Source organism: Typopeltis vanoorti, chromosome 20 (assembly GCF_054136105.1).
Source record: "Typopeltis vanoorti isolate ZY-2024b chromosome 20, IOZ_Tvanoo_1.0, whole genome shotgun sequence".
Taxonomy (NCBI): Eukaryota; Metazoa; Arthropoda; class Arachnida; order Uropygi; family Thelyphonidae; genus Typopeltis; species Typopeltis vanoorti.
In genome coordinates this window covers 58862118-58882584 of record NC_143568.1, presented here as the reverse complement: position 1 = coordinate 58882584, position 20467 = coordinate 58862118, and the positions used below count along the sequence as shown (strand labels likewise).

The 20467-nt window shown below is 34.3% G+C and overlaps 1 protein-coding gene across 1 annotated transcript in view; it reads left to right on the top strand.

Moving 5' to 3' along the window:
• Positions 1 to 20467, top strand: part of LOC150095469 (uncharacterized) — a 142556-nt gene that overhangs the window by 101684 nt on the left and 20405 nt on the right. Inside the window, exons 11-12 of the mRNA XM_090410684.1 lie at positions 1696 to 1781; positions 6118 to 6229. Of these exons, the coding sequence (XP_090266810.1) occupies positions 1696 to 1781; positions 6118 to 6229 (198 nt within the window). The remainder of the gene's footprint in view (positions 1 to 1695; positions 1782 to 6117; positions 6230 to 20467) is intronic.

The window sequence follows — 20467 nt, the reverse complement described above, 5'->3', positions numbered from 1 at the left end:
GTTGCCCGGAATATAGCTGATCAAACAAATCAGTCCCATGAACAGACGTGAAACAGTTATCGGACAAGAAAGACAATAAAAACCATATTGTTCTATAATTATTCCATATTAAAGTAGCATTGCTACCTCACTCTGCAAGGTCAGTATTTGTTCTCAATGGATCACTTTTATCATAACATTTTCGAAAAGTTAAATTTTTCGGTGAATTGCATTTTCGACGAATTGTCTTTCGATGAATTGTTTATTCGATTAATTGCCTTTTCGATGAATTGTCTTTTGATTAACTGTTTTTCGATGAACTCTCCGGATACCATTTGGACGACGAGAAGATAAAGGAAATGCAATCTAGGGGAACATTTTGATAACCTGTAATTACGATGTGTGAAATATCGGAATCCTGAAATAGCAACGTGACTGGACCTCATAGAAAAAAATTAAAAAATAAAAATTTGCCAATACCAGGATATGTTTGATATTTAACGAAACTCTTAGTGTCGAGGGTGATGAGCCAAACAAGTTCATTTTTCTATGGGCACTTGCCCATATAAAAACTTTTAATTTTATTTGTTTATATTTTGTGATTAAGTAATATACATACGTACGTGCTAAGAAATGAACTTACCGTAGAGGTATGCCAAAAATTCTTCCCTAAATTTTCCTTTCTTATAATTCAGTCAAAGTGATATCCATGATAGAATTAAAATGTGCTTTTTTACTGAAATGATGTCAAAAACAGCTTTTAATCAACTTCTTTCACGGAAGATTTTTTATCTGCTTAAATATATACTGCTTTAAATATAAGTGAGACAATGTTCCTTTATTGTTTTTACAAAAATATCTATCATTGAAAATTGCAAAGAGTAATAATGATAATTTCATTCAGTCAAAATTACAAGAATGTAACCCTTGAAAGTTAACCTAATTATAAGTTAACTTTCAAACTCCGTATTTGAGTTTAAATAAAAACTCAAATCCGGAAATCTAAATCTCCGGATTTGAGTTTTTATTTAAACTCCACTGTACATACTTTTAAACTGCAACGCTTTAATTATTAGATCTAAATAATTGCATCGCTACATACTGTGTAAATATTTATTTAAAGCTCTCTATCTCTTTCTCTCATTTTTATCTTACAAACGATGCTATTCACATTATGAAAAGTGAAAGTAATGATTTACAGAAATAATAGTGTAATGTATTTTCTTGAATTTGCTCTGCCAGCTCCGTCCGTCCCGTCGAACCTGTGCCCAGAGCTGGTACATACAGAAGGACTCAGGATCCAGTCAGGTAACGTACGGATAAGATCCGAACTATGTGTAGACAATGAAGCTCTGGTCATGGGATGTAGGAGCGAAGAGACATTGGACTTTCTAGTTATATGTTCTGCCGTTAGAGAGCGCATGAGTGAGTATTTTTATGACAAATTTATTTTTATTGAGTTTATATTAGTCGTCTTAGAGTGCTGTTAATTCCTTTCCTCAAGATTCATTTAAAACTAGCTAATATTTATACACATCTAAATGATTTATTAAAAAATTTGTATTTTGGACACTGAAATAGATGACTTTCTTGTAAAACGATTCGCTTTATTCTTTAATTATCTGGGTGTTTTGGTTTTTCTTTCCTTTCACATTTGACTATAATTATTATGATTATTTCTGAATACATTCAAAAATTTTAAACTTTACTTTCAAGCATTCCACTGTCAAGGTGTTTGGGAAGAAAACGGAAGAAATTACCTCATCGCCGGTCTTAAAGGCTCGATGGCCAAATTTTGTTTTGTAAGTATTCTAAAAAATGCTCTTCGTTATTTGACTGTTTCTGTTATTAGGTAATAGTGTGCTGGATATTTCGATTCTTATAATATGCGTTTATTTCTTAAATAGAAGCTGCCTTTTCATGCTCCGTAGCTCAATAGCTAGACGAAGTCCTTTGGTTGGAAAGACCTGGATTCAAATCCTGTCTAAGATGCGAAGAACATTTATCAAGGACCTTTTCAATTCAAGGTAAGTTCGCTGGTTTCATACGAAGATGGCAGGATTTTTCTTCTGGAAATTCTGTTTTTTTATCCTTCAAACAGGCCAGAAGAGCACACCCGATATTCAGTCATAGCGCAAATGTAGTTAGTTAGGATTAACCATCCTAACATAACTAGTATTGTGTTTCTAAGAAGACAAGTTACTGTCCGCCCACAGATACGAGAAGCACAGTTGGCTGGGTGCCAAGAAGAGTCAATTCATGTTGAAGGAGAGAAAGAAATAAGACGATGTACGAATTGGTCACTAACACGCGAGATCACGTGCTTTATACGTAAAAGTTTGGAACTGTTATACAAGCAAAATAGTTACCACTTTATAAACTGCAATATTCATAAAAGGAAAGTTTTCCGACGTGTAATAATAAACAACTCATGGATTGATTACCCTATTATCGCAATGGATTCTCCTTCTTCCGACATGCGCAGAAGTGTCGAAGGTTCTCGCATCTGTGGGCGTACAGTACTTATCCCTGAAAGACCAATTGAGACTGACATGAAAAGAGAAAAGAAGAAAAGAGATCAAACTACCTTTTCTTGAGTGTCCACTGAAACATGTCCCATATAATGTTTTTTTTATTATTATTATTGAAGATATGCAATGTAGAAAACGATAGTCCCTTTCTACAAAGTTTTTCTACCTCGAATTTTTAATTTGTGTGAAAGGGACAGAAAGTTTTGCGCCAGTTAATAGCTTGTCTCTATAGCAAGGAGCTATTACGCTTATCAATCATGACTCGTCATATCCTTATGAAAGAAATATATTGTAGCATGCAATAATAATTCAACTAGAAGCACGTAGCATGTCCCTTATGACTGAGATTATGAGAATATTGACTATATTCGGACACATGATGAATGCTAAGGAAGGATATAAACAAATTACGGCTACAAACTACGCTTAACCCAACATAATGGTCCTCGCGTGCGACAATTTTGGGGGGAAGATAGAACTGAAGTGGTCACATTAACTGGAGTGCTGCACACTAAACGCCTGGCTGAGCACATATTGGTGTAATCTCGTACCCTGGTCTGAGCATAAATAGATTTACATTACAAAACATATATAGCGCTAAGTTTCCCTTTGAAATGATCACCCAGCGATCATGAATCACACTTAAACAGGATGAAATGTTCGCATTATTCTCTGTTGGAACATTCACAGGAAACATTATTCGGTCATCTCGGTCTGTGTCTGTGTGGAGTACGAATTAATGGCCAACTTCTGTCCTGCCATTCTCAGACTATGCAGAAGGTGTGTTTGCAGTGAAAGTGGTATTTAGTTATCCACTATTTGTGATATGTTGTGCAATTAAGTATTTCAATTTGCAATAACTTCAAAATTAACATAGTTTACTGCCATTAAATGCTTCAAAACGTTTCTATTTTGCTATCATAAGTTCATATAAGAGATCCATTACGAAGCGCTCTTTTGTCAGTAATGCTTTCTTTTTACTGGGGCAATATCTTAATTAAGGATTATAATAAAAAATATTCATGCCTAAGATGTTCTTCCGAATGTACAATTCTTTCTTTATAAAGTATAATTTCTTTTGCAAATTTTTAGTATTACATTTTCACTATAATGGCAAAAATCGTTTATTTTATAAATTGCCGAGAGAGTTTACATATTAAGAATGTACATTTTGCAATAAAATATAATCCTCAAATAAAATGGATTAATAAAATGTCAGAATGTTTACAACAAAGAACTTTCATTAAAAAAAAAAAAACTGAAGTGGATGTAGAAAACGTATTGGCAAATGCGTGGGTATTTATTTCAATGTATTATCATCAAAGGAAAGAAGATTAGGGTAATTATAACTGTGAATGCATTTATTTTATCCTCTCTTTACTTTCTGCTAGCTAAGTTTGATTCATCATTGAATTTTCATTTTCATTATCAAAATTATAGAATTATAAATATGACTTGACCACCAGGAACGAAGAGAAACATTTATAAGTAAAAAAAAAAGGCTTGTGCACTTCTGAAACCAATTCCGCGTACAATTATTTAGAAAGGGAATAAGTTTTATGTAGAGTTCAAGTAAATTTACAAAAATCAATTATCAATTATCCTTCCATCTTAGTGATTCAACATTTCACATACAACTACTTCTTGCAGCAGGGAATCAATAATCCGCTATAATAAGCGAAATCCACGGACATAATTGCTCTCTCTCTCTCTCTCTCTTTCTCTCTCTCTCTCTCTCTCTCTCTCTCTCTCTCTCTTTCTCTCTCTCTCTCTCTCTCTCTCTCTCTCTCTCTCTCTCTCTCTCGTGTGCAGTTATTTGCATTAAAATTTCTCATGTACTTTTGGGTCACAAATTATAAAAATCACTTCAAAAAATTTTAAACAAACTTTAAAACTTCAAAAGTTTAATGAATGATTTGGAATATTTCAGGTATAGTTATAATGATAACTATAAAGATACGATTCTTAACATAACAACATCTAGTTTCGTTAACAAAAAAGCTAATCACTTCTTAGAAGCCGCAATCAAGATGATGTCGCGACATATGCCCTTCTTTTGGGGAGATGTGTTTGAATCTCTTTCAGGATGCGAGGAATCCGTACAAGGACTTTCCAAGTGCAAGTGAATTAGCGAGTCCAATGAGGAAGTTACAAAGTTTTTTTCCGGAAGCCCGTTTTTTTTTCATCCCAGAAGAGCACGTGCTGTTAACAGCTGTGATACACTAGTCTTATAGATTTCATTGCTTTGATCTTAATTCTAGCCAACCGCACCCAGCCGATTCTTAGAATGTGGTGACCTTCAGGAAAATTCCCATATAATATTGACAAAACAGTACAATACTCGAATTCTTCTCATAAATAAGAAATCTTGTAATAGTGAAAACTGTAATCTTATTATATCCATTAAAATAATAAATAAATAAATCTTGTACGTCTTGTCGCTCTCCAAAGAAAATAAGCAGTCTTCTCTATTGCAAACTTTTGGAAAATCGTTTGGTCGCCATCGTCACCATCACTGGACGTTAGTGCAATCTGTAACCAATGTGCTGCTGCTGCTTTTCTTACAGCAAATTAAACTGCAAAGACCGTATACTATGCCGAACTCAAAGTAAAAAGATTAAGTTGATGAGTATATTGTCCCTATGCTAAAGAATAGTTATTAGGATGACTTAGAACTCCAGCTGAGGGCAAGACAACATTTCTAACTTTGCTGCAGGAAATGACTGTGACTTTAATGGACGACCTGCCAGAATAAGTGTCCGTTCAACAGTTAGTGGAAAGTCTGCTCCGAACAGAAGCATGCGATCGCTCTCCGTTAAAGATTATCTAAGTAGACTGAGTATGAATAAATAAGCAAAAAGGGTTTGTGAAATCTTTAGGTGCCGTTTATATTTTTGACATATGATGTAGCTCAACTAGCAATAAGCAGTTAATACTAAAATTGCAAACACCGGTATATTTTCTATGAATTTATTCTAGGAGTAGGGCAATCTTCCTTATTTTACTGACCTTTCAACGCTGTCTTCATACATGAATAAAAAAAAAACGATTCTAGATATTACGGAAGTAGAGGAAGAGGATGTCCTCTTACTAGCCAATCTATATCCATATAATGATTCACATTGTCATGGTAACCTAAACTGACCAGACAATCGAGGATGTTGAATGGACACATCGAGTATCGTATAACTCTACTTCCTGTGGCCAAAACTTCTAAATTAGGATCGCATTCTCAAATGAACGTAAAGTCGATATTGACTTCTTATGAAACTAATCATGAATGGATTTATCCTTGTCTAGTGGTCAAATTAAACTGATCAAGGATTTTTTTAATATCTGACTACTGCGACGGATGATGTAGCAAAGTATAAAATCATTTAGTTTCTTTCCTCTTCTTTTTCAGTCATTTTCTAGTAGTGATGATTTATACTTACTATTAGTGCACGATCCAATTTATAACATACTTGTATACCTGCCTGAGAGTCATTTCACGAAATTATCCTTTTATTAAGAGTTTTATCACATTTTAGGAAAACTTTTTTTTCTATGAAATTGTTGATGCTATGGAACAAACAAACGAAAAACCTAATGGTGTTTCTGTTAACAGGTTTATTTTTCAATTCCAAAAGTGACAAGTCTGTCTGGGTTTTCCGACACTTGTCAGAGAAATATCCTCCCAGGAGTGCATGGAAATCTTACATTTAATATAACTGCTGCAGGTAAGACAGTTTTCCTTTTGCTATTTCTGTTAACATATCTGTTTTGACAGGTGACAACTAGTCTCCTAGAGACAAGTTCTCTAGGAGCAAAAAATTCTGATGAATGATTTTAACTCACGTTGCATTTATATTTTAGCATTTGCTCTTTCTTGTCATAGATTTCAACCTTCTTTTCATGTTTAGGCGAATGTGAAGACTTGATGAGCAAAGGATCCAGAAGACACTATTGTCTGGTCATCCTACTGATGATGGTCTTAGTTTGTTTGTATTTCGTGCGGTGACAATGACGAGGACCCTTCGTTCAGTGCCTACAATGAAGACTGAATTGTGTGACTCAGGTCGATCTTGTACATAGAGTGAAAGAAAATCAGTCTAGAAACGGAGCCGGCCATTCCCTGAAGGACCCTTAGGAAAAAAGGGACCAGCAGAGTCTTTCACTGTCCTCTTTATATTTCTACGATGGCTAAATATGGAAGAGTTTAATCATTTTCTCTGTGATTGCTACACAACATCTATTTCTTCTACTTGTACAGACCTCTTTGCCAGAAATCGAGAAGGACTTCAGTTCCAGATTCTTACAAATGTTTTCGTGTAAACCCTCCCCTTATCGTTACATGTTTCTGGATTCTTTCGCATGCACATCCCGTCTCATTACCAGCATGTCGGGATTAGCATTTTTTCATTGATTGTTGAGCTTATGTGAAATGAAAGAGATGTTCGAATCATTTCTCACTGAGTTGGTTGCCCATAATTGATAGCACTTTAAAAGGTAGTCCGAACTCACTTCATGTAAAAGATTTTGTTTGGTGTAGTTTTCCAAGCGAGAATGTCTTCGAACAATCAAGAACAACATGGACTCAGTTCGGCCATTCTGTTCTAAATCATTCAAGAACATGGAAGCGATCTCATTCTATTAGCAGACTCTACTACTGAATCATTTCTGTCAGTTTTTCATTGCTAGGATCAGCTGCCATTTCATTCAATACTACTCAGCTATAACGCGAAAAAATATTTTTCATGCATGCATAATTAAAATGCTGTGTGCACCACTTTGGAGAAAACAGTAATCAACCTTTAAATTTAAAATCGCGAGATAGTGCGCAATATTAGCAAAAATTACTTAAAAATCGGACATTTAATTCTGATAGTATTTATTCGTAGGATAATTATTGGCTTTAATGAATTAGTTTATAAATGTGATAAAATCCTAATTTAAATCTATTGAATAATAACCATCCATTGAAATAAATTCATATTAAATATATTTATTTAACGTTCCTTAGAAAGTAATAAAATTATTCACCAAGGCATTCCTTAGTGAATGGTATATTGTGTAAAAATAAAAAAAATATCAAAAGGCGTGATTTTGTTTCTTGATTATTCGCTGTATATACTAAAATACACCAGTGTATTAAGTGTCGTATTTACGGATACAAACTATGAACTAAATAAATGACTGCATTTAAAAAGATCATCTTTAGTGTAATTTATAATTTATTATAAGTATAATAAATGATAAAGAATGCATTTTATTAATTATTATTATGTATGATATAAATTACTTATAATTGTTATTCCTGTAAATTGAAAAGTGCACTAAAATACTCTCACCGGACCTTGTAATCTTAAAATTAAACTCGATAAAATCGGTTTCTATAATGAAAAAGTTACATGAAACTTGATCGTAGAAATAGGAGAATTCAGCCTTAAGTGCTTTCATTCGAAATAATAAATAAAAACTATACAATATTCTGTATAAAATAATTGACTAAACATTTCCTGATGCAAACAATAAACGAAGATAATCAAAATGTTCAAATTATTTTCATGACAATAATAAAAATAGTGTATCGTTAACAGAATAGTAATGAATGATTTAATTTTTTTTACTGAAATCATGATAATTTCAATTATGCTTATACATTTTAGATTACAACCAAATTTGTCAAATTAATTCAAAAGAACTAAATCAAAATCGTTTTATTTAATTTTAATTTTCCCAAGAGTTTCGTGATAATTAAAAAATAATTATGCAAATATTTATTTCTGAATTTCCAAAACCGCCATATTTCTAAAATTAGTCCGTATGTTATTTAACTGCAATAAGTGATTTTATAAATTTGAGTTTTACAAAATCAAATCTCTCTCTCTCTCTCTCTGTCCCCCACCCACACACACTCGTGTGTTAACGTTTTAAGGAGTCAACAGAGTTTAGAGTTTTTAATGCATTTTAAATTCGCCTTTTAATGCTATCTATGAAGAAGATACAGAAATAAAGTAGTTACGCAGCTAAAATGGGAAACATTTATTCTAGTTGATAAAAAAAGAATAATAAAAATATAAATAAATACGAATCACTATTTTTACCCATCATTAGAACTTTTTTTAAGATACGAATCCGCTCGATATATAAGTAAACATAATGTTATATACACTTGTATTGTATAATAATAATACAATTAATAATAGCAACTCAGTTTATTTATTAATATATATTTAACTAAGGCAATCCAAAAAAAGAAAACCAATTCATAAGAAAACACACACATTTTTGTATGCATCTTTTCACTGCTGATAGACTGTGACGATTATGATGGGGGTGAATTGAATTTCACATCTGTTATTCATGTTTCTATACGTTTTAGTGTAATTTTCATTGGACAGCATTTAGATCATAAATGGCATGAACCATTTCATTTTTTAAACGATATCATGGGATGATCTTTCTACTCATCTTCCACACGAACATCCAGACAGATGTCATATGATCTGCACCTCCGAAAGAAAAAAAAATGTTATAACTGTTTGATTTCTGAATCATGAAGTGGGTGGTTGTTCTTTCACAAATGTTGAATAAAGTTTTATTGGAAAACTTAGTGTTATTTATGTTATTTATCTATCTGACTTAGTCTCATTTTTATTACAGGAATAATTATGCACATGATGAAACATTTGTAAATAAAAATTTCTAAAAGAGAATGGATTGTCACTGAAGTATTTGTAATACTTGTAAAAAAAGATTATAAAAATGTAATTTAAACGCGTTCTCAATAAGAAACCAATGAAATGTCTCCATATAACAACAGAATGGTTAAATATATTTCAACATTCAATAATTTTCTGTAGTAATTACTACAGAAAATTTCCACAAAACATTCTTAACAAGCTTCTTCCAGGTACACCAAGGAAGTTCATTTATCTTTCCTTCTGTACGATGACTATTTAGGTTACTAGGAAAGCTTCAAGAGATTAAATCATGACAGTTACCTACACTCCAGTTTCTATTATGGAAGGAAATTGATAAAATTATGTGTAAAACTTTTACCTGTCTATGCTGTCTAAATAATAAAGAATTCATCACTACAACTTCTGTATCCTTTTCAACTGCAACTTATCCGAGACAGCCAAGAGGGAAAAAATTAGAAAAGGTTACGTACCTGCTTGTTAGAGGAGTGGGTTACTTCTCCGCTCTCTAGCTAACAGGATGTGGGTTTGAATCCCACTAAGGTCCTGGACTTTGTAGATATCTTTAAGTGATAGGATGCATTTTCTCTGCTACTATCACCTTACTTATTGAAAGCTAATTTTTTTAAGAAGGTGTCATGTTGTACTATGTTTAGAGTAAAGTTCACGTATCAACTTACTCATAACCAATCCATGGTAATAATGTAGCGTAGATTTATGACCTTTCTTCGGTGGGATTCACATAAAATTATACCAAAACAATGAAACTCTCCCCAAATCTTTCAGATCTGCTTTCTAATATGTGATCTGAATTCCAACATCAGTGACATCTATTCCTCATTTCGAACACTATTCCACTGTAATAGAAACTCATCCTCATCTATCTGTTTCGTAAATCCTACTATGCTCAGTTTTCTTCATTACATATGCCACTTATTTGTCTATCAAAAGTGTAATTGTTCTTGCATTTGTGTTAATATTCCACATCAGGGAATAAATATCCAGCCTACAATAGTGGTGCTTTTTTAAATCTTCTTTAGCTAAAAATATCTTTACTTCATTGTATGAAACTGACTTACTCGCTCTTTTGCGCTTTATAAACTGAAGTCCATCATTATTAAAAATTTGATGTGTGTTTACTTTTTAATTATAATTATAATTTACCGAAACCGAATGATTTAGTGGTAAAGTCATATTTCTCAAAACTTTTATCCTACATAACTAAAACCGCCATTCTTTTAGTATCTGATACTAGCTACCAATCCAATTAAATAAAAATGAAAGAGTTAAATTTATTTAACTGAAACTATTCTATCAACACTTAATATGCGGCGTATAATCATATTTACCAACAACTATCTTCATCATCGTCATCATCCTATGTACCCTTTGACGGGGCACATGATGACGACCCTCTTTGCTCAACTTAGTAGATACATGTATCACCTAATCATCACCCATTTCACAGTTAAACACCAAAAACTTAAATTACAAAATTTTCTTTCATCCATCTTCCTTTCTACCTATCGTCCTATTTTCAGAACAAACTCCCTTTTCTAAGCATGCCTTTTCTAAGCATGAATCCTTCAGTTTTTCAAATTCTGTATGAGATGCAAACCAAACGTTTCCAGATTGCTTTTTTTTTCCTCTAAAACCATGCCATTTACATGCTTTCATTCGTTTAGGTTCGAAATGTTTTCTTTGTGATTTTACATGGCTACCCCGAAGTCTGTGCCATTGTTGTAAATATCTGTAGACATCCTGTGTTGTGACTCAAGACTCTATTTAAACTTGTCAAATAGAGTCTTAAGATTTTTTTTTACTTTTAATGATGTTATTAAATCTTGTTCTTCTTTTTCAGTAGTGTCAACTTCAGTTTTGGAAAAAATAAATAAAAAAACGAAGGTGAGCGATGACAATCTTGCCTTTTTGAGCAAGACACAAATATAAATAAATGATCGCCTACAAAATGTAAAGTTCCTGTAAAGTTTATATAGACATACAAACAAACATAGAATAGGTCATTATTATAGCTGCAAGTGTAAATCCATTGCTATCTCATTTGAACTATTAACCCTCATTGAAGGCTATTTGATTTAAGTAAACAAGTGCAACGATTATATTTCATCTTATGTAGTTTTTTAGTATAGAAAACATGATTGAAACCGCTGATGTAGCAGCCATCCTACTTTCCAAACAGTCTCATATCACGTGACTGTTATGTGGAATGGAATGGTTGTGTAACTGTTATGTGGAATTCTACGGTAAATTTTCCTATGAACCATCAGAGGCTTTTTTTTTCTTTCCTAGCCACTGGATGTACTTAATCTCATAAATACTCAAACACTAAATTTTCTTGTTATACATTAAACGCAGAATTCAACTTCCTGTTGCTACAACGTATAAAATATTTCCAGTTTATGTGTATAAACAGGAAGTTGAATTCTACGTTTAATGTATAACATTAAACGCAGATTTTGAATATAGAAAACGATTTAAATATTTTCTTACCTACTAAATTAAACATGTCACGTCTTGTGGCCTCCATCGGGTTTCTTTACCTGTGATTTGTGAGGCAGAAGTAACATTTTCGTTTCGTGTTTCTATTTCTTCGGTTATTATTTCAATGTTACTACGAATTCAAAATGTGAAATCAATTACTAGAACAAAAGAAAGCACAATGGAATGAAACTTGAAACCATCAGTCTCCCCTTCCTCTTTGCTGTTTATTGATGTTTGCAGGGAAAAGCTATTAAAGTGGAGAAGAATTGTAATTAGTCGATCCTAGCAAGCACTCAGAAAGTGTATTAAAGGAGACGGAGAATACAATTACATTTAAAGCGCTTTGAATTAAGCATCCAACTGTAAGGAGACATTTAGAATTGTTTATTTTCTTTGGAAATGGCTTTTCTAACAAGCAATATATTTTGTTGGACTAAGAATTATTACCTTCATGCAACACCACGATCTACATATTTCCTCTTAAGTGATTCTCGCACTCCAGACCATTTACTTGGGTGCTGCTAGAATCGTTATTAGACATTGCAACGAATTCTTAATGTCCATAAGCGATAAAGTCTCACTGCTTCCTAATTTTACACTAACACACCAACCGGATGTCATTCCTGCTTTGCCAAGTAATCCAATATTTCTTTACTAATTTCCATCATCACAAAGCTTAATCTATCCTCAGAGTTGTGTAGCTGTAAACTCAATCTTCGACTGAGATTATTAATTTCTTGGCAACAGAATCTTAAAAATCTGAAAGTAGGAATTTATTAATAATATAAATTCCCTATTCTATAAATTATTCATTAATTAAAATATGCTCGCTGTTTTACGGAACAAGTAATTAAATATGTTCATTTTCATATGTTATTGTTCGTTTGCTTTATAAAAAAAAGAGGAAAATTGAAAAGAAACAAATATCGGCCGCTTCATAATGCGTAAAAACAAATTCCAATACCTCTTCAAGTACAGATGTTCATAAGTACACTTGCTGAAATATAAATATTTTGCATCCTTGGCGATTAAATTCATTTATTCTTTTTCCTTTTTAAACATGGACACTTTAGCTGACAATTTTCATTTTATTTTTACATTTTGCTTCATAGAATTACTTTTTCTCACAAAAAGACAATTCTAATAAAATGACAAAAATAATAAAGAATATATTGAAATGAAAATTAACATAAGTTGGTCTTTTTTACGACGCAAAACACATCTGCTATAGATTGACAAGAAAGAAACCAAATATTCATAAATATGAGTTACTGATCGGAAAAAATGTAGCAGTCATAGATAAAGCATTTATCAAATGATAAACATTTGTGAATAGCATGTTAAACTCGTTTTAGATTCGCAACATGCATATGCTATAAGTCACTGACCAATAGATGCCAGCAACTTTACCTTAACATCGTTTTAGCTATGTTATGACCATTTCTAGAAGTTCATTTAAAAACTTTAGTTACAGAGACGTATGGACAATAAGAAATTGAAAATTATAAGACAACTGCTATATATTTGAATGCGTGTTTTTATCTGAAAAACTTAAAGATAAACTTCAATACTGAGCTGTTCAATTGGCTAAATCAATTTGTCCATTGTTCGTATTATTAATATTAATAATAATAATATTATTATTATTGTTAATATTAATCTTATTGAGAGTCTGATGCTTACGGATGTTTAGATTCTTCGCCGTCAGTTGCAGTGATATGAAAACGTAAGCAAAAGTGAGTAAATTTTGACACTGCAACAATTTGATTTTTGCTTCTTATAGAAAAATTAATTTTACGAGAGTGAAGCTCAGTTGGAGATGTACCAGTTCAAAGGTAGGGTATTTCCCTAACATGCCCTGCTAAATAAAGATTTAAGTTATTTGAAGAAAATGTACTCTGCTTAAGGAAGGAGGGATATCGTGCTGAAAGAGATCATGCAAGGCAAATACTTGCATTTCTTTGAGTCTCTTAAGCTGCAGATCTTTACAGCACTCGTTTAATCCTATTCAATATACGAAAGATCTGATTTAGGATACCACTGGAGAATCTAGTGAGATGTGTTGTTTAGGATCACTCAGAAGTGACGTAGGCGGTGATGCAAGTATATCCTGTTGACAATGCTTGTGTGTGATCCAAGTTTCTGGAAGAAACGCCTCGCCACCTCTATAATAACTGCTAACTCCTCTTAACTTTAAAAGCTATTATAAACAGAACTTGAAGTTTCATTTAGTATATTTTCATTATTTCACTTCAGATTTTTTTTTTTAATTTTCTCTTTTTTCTGTTTTTCTATAATTACTTTTTTTCCTGCTTCCTCTGTCACCTGGCACTCAGATTGTAACTTAGTACAGCAGTTGCTTCGTATCGAATCTGTCAAAATGAACTCGCTTGGATGGCATAAGAATCTTAGTAGATTGTTACTTCCATAACGAAATTAAAGCTGATCATGCGCAAATGGTACACTTGGCTGACTTGAATCTTCCTTTTCCGTGTACTGCGAAAAACGATGCGTCTTCTTGTCGGAAATAGCATTCCAAACTGTAATTGCTCCAATCAGCCTGTCAAATACAAACCTTTGTAACTGGAGGTGAGAGTAATTAAGGAGAACGAGCTTTCCACTGACACGCGTTTCCTTGGGTCTTTGTGTGTAATGAGATAAAGGGATGTTCGGATGATGCAAAGAGAGCAATAGAACACAAAGACGAACACGGAAAGGAAAGTCGTTATTATTTGTAGCAAGAACAAATTACTACAAACAGAAAGTATAATCAGATAACTATTTTCAAGGATGTCGTATAAAGACTCAAGCAAAGATTCTTTAGGAAAACAATTTTGATTAGCTGTTTCTACTAAGCTTTTCAACAACAGCGTCATTAGAACAAATGGGCACTCGAACTGGACAGCGACGTTTCCAGTTGGAGTGCCAGTTACTTCCACTATTTCTTCAGTTGTGTAAGAATCATCTCTCAAATCGCATTACTATATATATTTTCCTTGTATTTTGTTCCTTTAAAAATGCATTATTATAAAGAGGTATATATCCTTTTATTTAATCTCATAAGAAGTGGTTAGCTGTTTTCTAAGACTGTTCCGAAATACTACGAAATGAGAGCATATCTCTTCGTTTTGGGGATAAAAATCCGACTGTTCGGAACAAAGATCTCCGCAAAGTTTTTATATGAGACCATCGACTTAACTTCAGTTGAAAAGACCTTAAAATGTCTCACTCATAATATAACATAAATTGAACTAGGATCTTTCAAGTCCAACGGTATCATCGCTTCTTACGGCGCTGTGGAAGTACTAAAATATCAACAAATATATTACACGAATTCTATTAAAGCACATATTAAATTCCTACAACGAATTATAATTACCTCTTTTTTTATGCTGCACATTACATTTGTCATTTCGTTTGGTGTCTAAAAGAAAGTACGGTGCAAATGCTAAATGACCGGAGGCTGGCAGCACACATTCTTTGTCCTCTAAAAATTCATTATTCAGGTTTATCATTAATGTCCAATGAAACATTATCGATGCCTTAAATAAATGCCTTGTCACAACCACCGAACGGGTGTTCAACGATGTTTAATGTCTTCTGTAATAAAAAATGAATTAATGAGCTGTTTAATGAACGAATAAAGAAATTAATAACCGAATTTAATGTTGTGGATAAGATAATGATTTGACGCATCCTCACTATGGCTGTTCGGAGATAGGAAGCTCCGTCATTTGTTACTTAGGCTCTTGTACAGTGCGAAGTAAATGAAACAAACGTTTTATATATAGGAAAACTAAAGAAACGGTCAACATTATTTCTAAAGTATGCTGATGTGAGAATGACATCAATGTAAGATAGTTCTTTAAAAAAATAAAACAACGATGGATAAAATTTAAAAATAACTTCCATTGCTTTATCGTATCGTATATTCATGGAAAAGCATTCCCAGAGAGGGAGATAATGCCAAGTTTTCTTCTCTTTCTAAGTTAATATTTGTCGCACAAATTACTGCTTACTTTTCTTTTATTGCTGTTTGTATAATTTAAGGATGCAACAATCAAAATATTGAAAATTAAATACCAAACAGAATGTAACACGATGAGATTTCTGAATAACAAACACATTACAAATGAGAAGTCGAAATTCTGAGTCTTCCAAATGAGATTCAGAATAATAAAATATTTCAAGGATGATTCCGAATATAAAGTACTCCAAAGAAGATTCGAAATACTACAAGTAATCTGCTGAATGATACTTCACAATAACAAAAGCACTCCAATGATACTTCAGAATAGCAAAATTCTCTAAAGACCTTAGAATTAAAAATACTCTTAAAGACCTTAGAATAACAAAAGCATTTCAAAAAATTCAGAATAATAAAACATTTCAAATGAGATTCAGAATTGTAAAGTCATTGATACATCCTGCTTCATCTGTCTTTTTAAACCTGCCTTAGCTAACCACTTTTGAAGATTCACTACAGTCGCAAGAAGAGTGCGTGTAGTGTAACGTAACAGTTTCTTTCGTTATGGATCCCTTTTCCATCGGCTGCACACGACGGTTTCCCATTACTTCCCGTCATACATCAGGCGAACGTGAGCATCGGTAATTGTCGACATCTGAACACCGCCCACGTGATCTGTGCGATGAGGACTAAGCAACGATTTCTTCAACACGTATTGAGCTGGCGAGGGGTGCAGATTTCTTTTTATTAGTTCTTTACCTGTGTTCTCAACCCCCTAGTGACACGTAATGAAGATGGATGGCTGCACCTTCCCCACGCTAGCTGTTCAAGAGAGAGATGTCTTTCTTACGAAGGGACTTAATCACTATTATTAGAGCAATCGTCAATCCCAGTAACGAAAGTCAGACGGATAAAAAATGGTGGAAGCTTACCGGAGAAGAATGAGAAAACCGCGAAGGTAATATGCGCGAGATTCGAACGCCGTTTCTTAAGTTACGTTAATGATCGATCACTTTGTCGTTTTTTTTTGTAGAATTATAGGCGACGATCCTTTGTGGCTTTCACAACCACACAAAGCTGGATAGTTAGTAAAACCAACAATAAGAAACTCTTGAATCATTTTTATGGAATAAGTTCAGCTTTCCTTTGGACAGAATATGTCCAAAAAAATTCGATTGAATGCAGTCTCATTTGTCCACCTGTCCGTTAATATCTACAGCGACAGTTGACGGGCACTATTTTTCTTGTTTGGAATTACTGCTGAAACAACTGAGTCTAATGTCAGACGAACAAATTCTGGCCGTGTATTATGTTGTTCTTCTGACATGGTATTCTCTCAGAACAAGAGCGTGCATTCTTCCAGTTTTTTTTGTTTGTTTTGCGGTATAAAAAACCTCAGTTACTGGAAATGAAACCTCTGTCATCACCGCTACTCATTGCACATTCAGTCAAATCCCTGATTAGTAGAGACATAGGGAATTAATTGTCGACGATGAATTCGCAGATAGTTCGGAAGAACGCATAAACGATTATCTCTAATGGATCGGATTTAATTATGAAATCATTATAGAATGATAAGTAACGAGATGAACAATGGGCTTTTAATAGCGTTATTGAAATGTCTGTAGCGTGAGACGCACTACTGATATTGCGTGCACAAGGAAGAAGGGTAACGTGGCGTGCGGCATTGACCTTTCACCTCTCGTCAGTTTATACGAGATATGCCTGCGATAAAACATTTCAGCGACAGCGTAAATAGGAAAGGTAATTGGCCAATTATTGAACAGATCGTGATGACGGAGTGCACGTGATGTTGTGATAATAGACACAGGTAAATACAAACCGTACGACTGTTGAAATAATTTGCGACTCATAAAATCGGTAACAATTAAGAAGTGATGCAGTCAGGTGTTATTTCGATTCGATATAAATTCACAGTCTAATTGAGTATTCATTCCGTATGTGTGCTGAAGACAAGTTAATCAAAGAAGCTCTCCATTCGTTCCTATTTGTTTTCCTTGTCCGCTTTTCTGTTAACATCCTCCAGATATAGTGTGTGTGTGTGTGTGTGTGTGTGTGTGTGTGTGTGTGTGTGTGTGTGTGTGTGTGTGTGTGTGTGTGTGTGTGTGTGTGTGTGTGAAGATGAGCTGCAAAAACAAATTCTTAAATATAAGTAACGACACGCCCTGCCAATCAACAGATTAAAACGATAATCAGTCAATCAATCATCTTCTCTTAGAAAAGAAGGTCGTTTTCAATGTGAAATCACTTGTGGGAAAGCAACAGCTTTCACCTTTCATATATCGTGCTGGCAGGAATAAAGGTGGAATTTTACTTTTACCCACTATCTGTCTTCAAGTGACTCCCACTTTCCTAGAAGTGGAGTCACTTCTCTATTATTAACAATTATGCATTTACGCCGTTAAAATTATTACCAATGTATTTTGCAGAAAATAAAGCAATGTAGCTGTTTCTTAAACTGAAGCGTTTTCATAAATGAGACCAATCTGATTGGAATTTCGTACCTTCGGATTATTCAACGATTTATCGAGGAATTAAAATAGTATATTTACTTATCCCGGGAGGTTCTTGTATTTTATTAATCACGTTAAAATAGAGATGGTTATTTATACATTCCGTCTTTTCCTTAGTCGTTCCTGATTTCTACGTTCTTCAACTGAATGGTGTGGATTTGGGTAGTTTTGAATTGCCCATTCTCCCCACATGTTCGATCCACTTCTTTCGATATTTGTATATTTTGTCCACTTACTGACATTGTAGTTCTTTGAGTATTTCTTTGCTTCTTTTCGCAAAGAAGCAAAGAAATACTAAAAGAAATACTTTCTACACAGCAAGCTATACTTCTTCCCAAAGAGTATAGCTTGCTGTGTATTATAAGAATTTCATTTCTCTGTTAATAATAATAGTTATCTTATGATGAAACCAAATATTATGCAAACATTACAGAGCAGTAAGAGAAAGCCTTGCTGTTCTTGTCTGGAATGACATCATTACAGTCAAACCTATGAGTCAACGAAATGCGGTATAGCACAAAAATATAGTACTGAATTTCAACCCCCCCCCCCTTCAGCACACGCGCTATGGGATATGCCGTTCGACTGCATGCACATTAACAGTAGAGCACGTGTAGAGTGTTCGCCATTACATTTAGATGTAGCAATTGTTTTGACGATGTAATAAAAGACGTTTATTGTTGGGAATCATTTTCGTTCATACGGAGTTAGTAGAGCAAATCGTCCAGCTCTACGAACAAGCTGTTTATGAGCAGCTTGTTCGTTGTTTCCGTAAGCATCCCCAAAGCAATAGTTTCATCATTGCCTTAATAAAGAGGTTCTGAGGTGCTGGGAATGTTCTAACACAATGCAAAGGGCATTGGGGAGACCACGAACTGTTAACAGGAATGAGAATCACGAGCGTATGCTGCAGCAAGTGTAACAGTCTCAGAAACGCATTCAACTACAAACACCGGCAAAACTTGTGATACCGAGAAGGTAACTACTGAGAATCCCTAAGGAAGTTGGTACCTTTTCGTACGTCATTCAGGTGGGAGGGTCAGTGTTTAACAGCAACAGGCAGAAATACTGTGCACGCATGCTAGCCAATACCTATGAAGATCCATCCATCCATCCCCTATAATGTCTGGTTCTCGGACGAAGTACATTTCCATCTAAGCGGTCATGTAAACAGATAAATCTACAGGTTCCTCGGTTTCTCAAGACCTTAATTTGCCCAAGAGAAACCTCTTCACAGCGAGAAGATCGCGCATGGTTTGCCGTTTCCGGCCATGGCTTAATTGAGGCTTACTTCAATGTGACGGCGGTGTAACCGTGACCTTGAATAGCGAACGCTACATCGAGAATGTGTTGATTCCGTTCACCCAGGATTTGCATAGGATGATTAGTGCAAAAAAATATTTCATTTCGTCCTGTTGGAATACCAGTGCACGAAATGGAATGTTTTTTGCGCGCCTCATCGGAGGAAGGACGGATGTTCATAGATATTGGCCAGCAAGTGTGCACAGTATTTCCGCCACGCAGCGTAATCTATTGCTGTTAAACACTGTCCCTTCTGAATGACGTACGAAAAGGCATCCAGCTCCTTAAGGATTCTCTGTAGCGACCCTCGGCATCCCAGTTTTTACCGCTGTTCGGTGTTGACACACACGCCTGTGATTCCCATTCATATTAACAATTCGTGGTCTTCCTGAATGCCCGTTGCATTGCGGCAGAACACTCCCGTTCTAGATCACACGGTCCGGTACCTCGGACCGCGTGATGTACAACCACCTAATGTGTAACAAGAGCATATTTATCCGAACACTTCCCCTGGAGGCTCATTTCGAGGTTCAGAGAATTCCCGTACCCTTCAGGTTCTCCTGATCTCATATCACTTGATGCCTTTCTTTGTGGGTATGTTGGAGGAATGGGTATACCACCATTGACCAGACTTCAAACCTTGAACTAAGGGATAAAATGCACGATGTGTCCAACAGATATCCCCAACACTTGTTCTCCAAGATGGCAGAGAACCTTCGCATGCACTACTAAACCGGTTTTTGAAAGACAAGGGTCCATTTCGAGCACGTAATGTACCATCATTACTGCTTTATTCAACCAAAATTCCGCCGATAGTTGTGGATGGACATATCATCAGGTGTAAACATACTTTTTTTGTTAATAAACTCGTTCGCTACGTAACATATATCCTTGTACTTATTCAGTACTATTTTTGCGCCATACTGTATATCTCTTAATTGTGTTCTCTTCCCGGGTGGATTGTTTTAT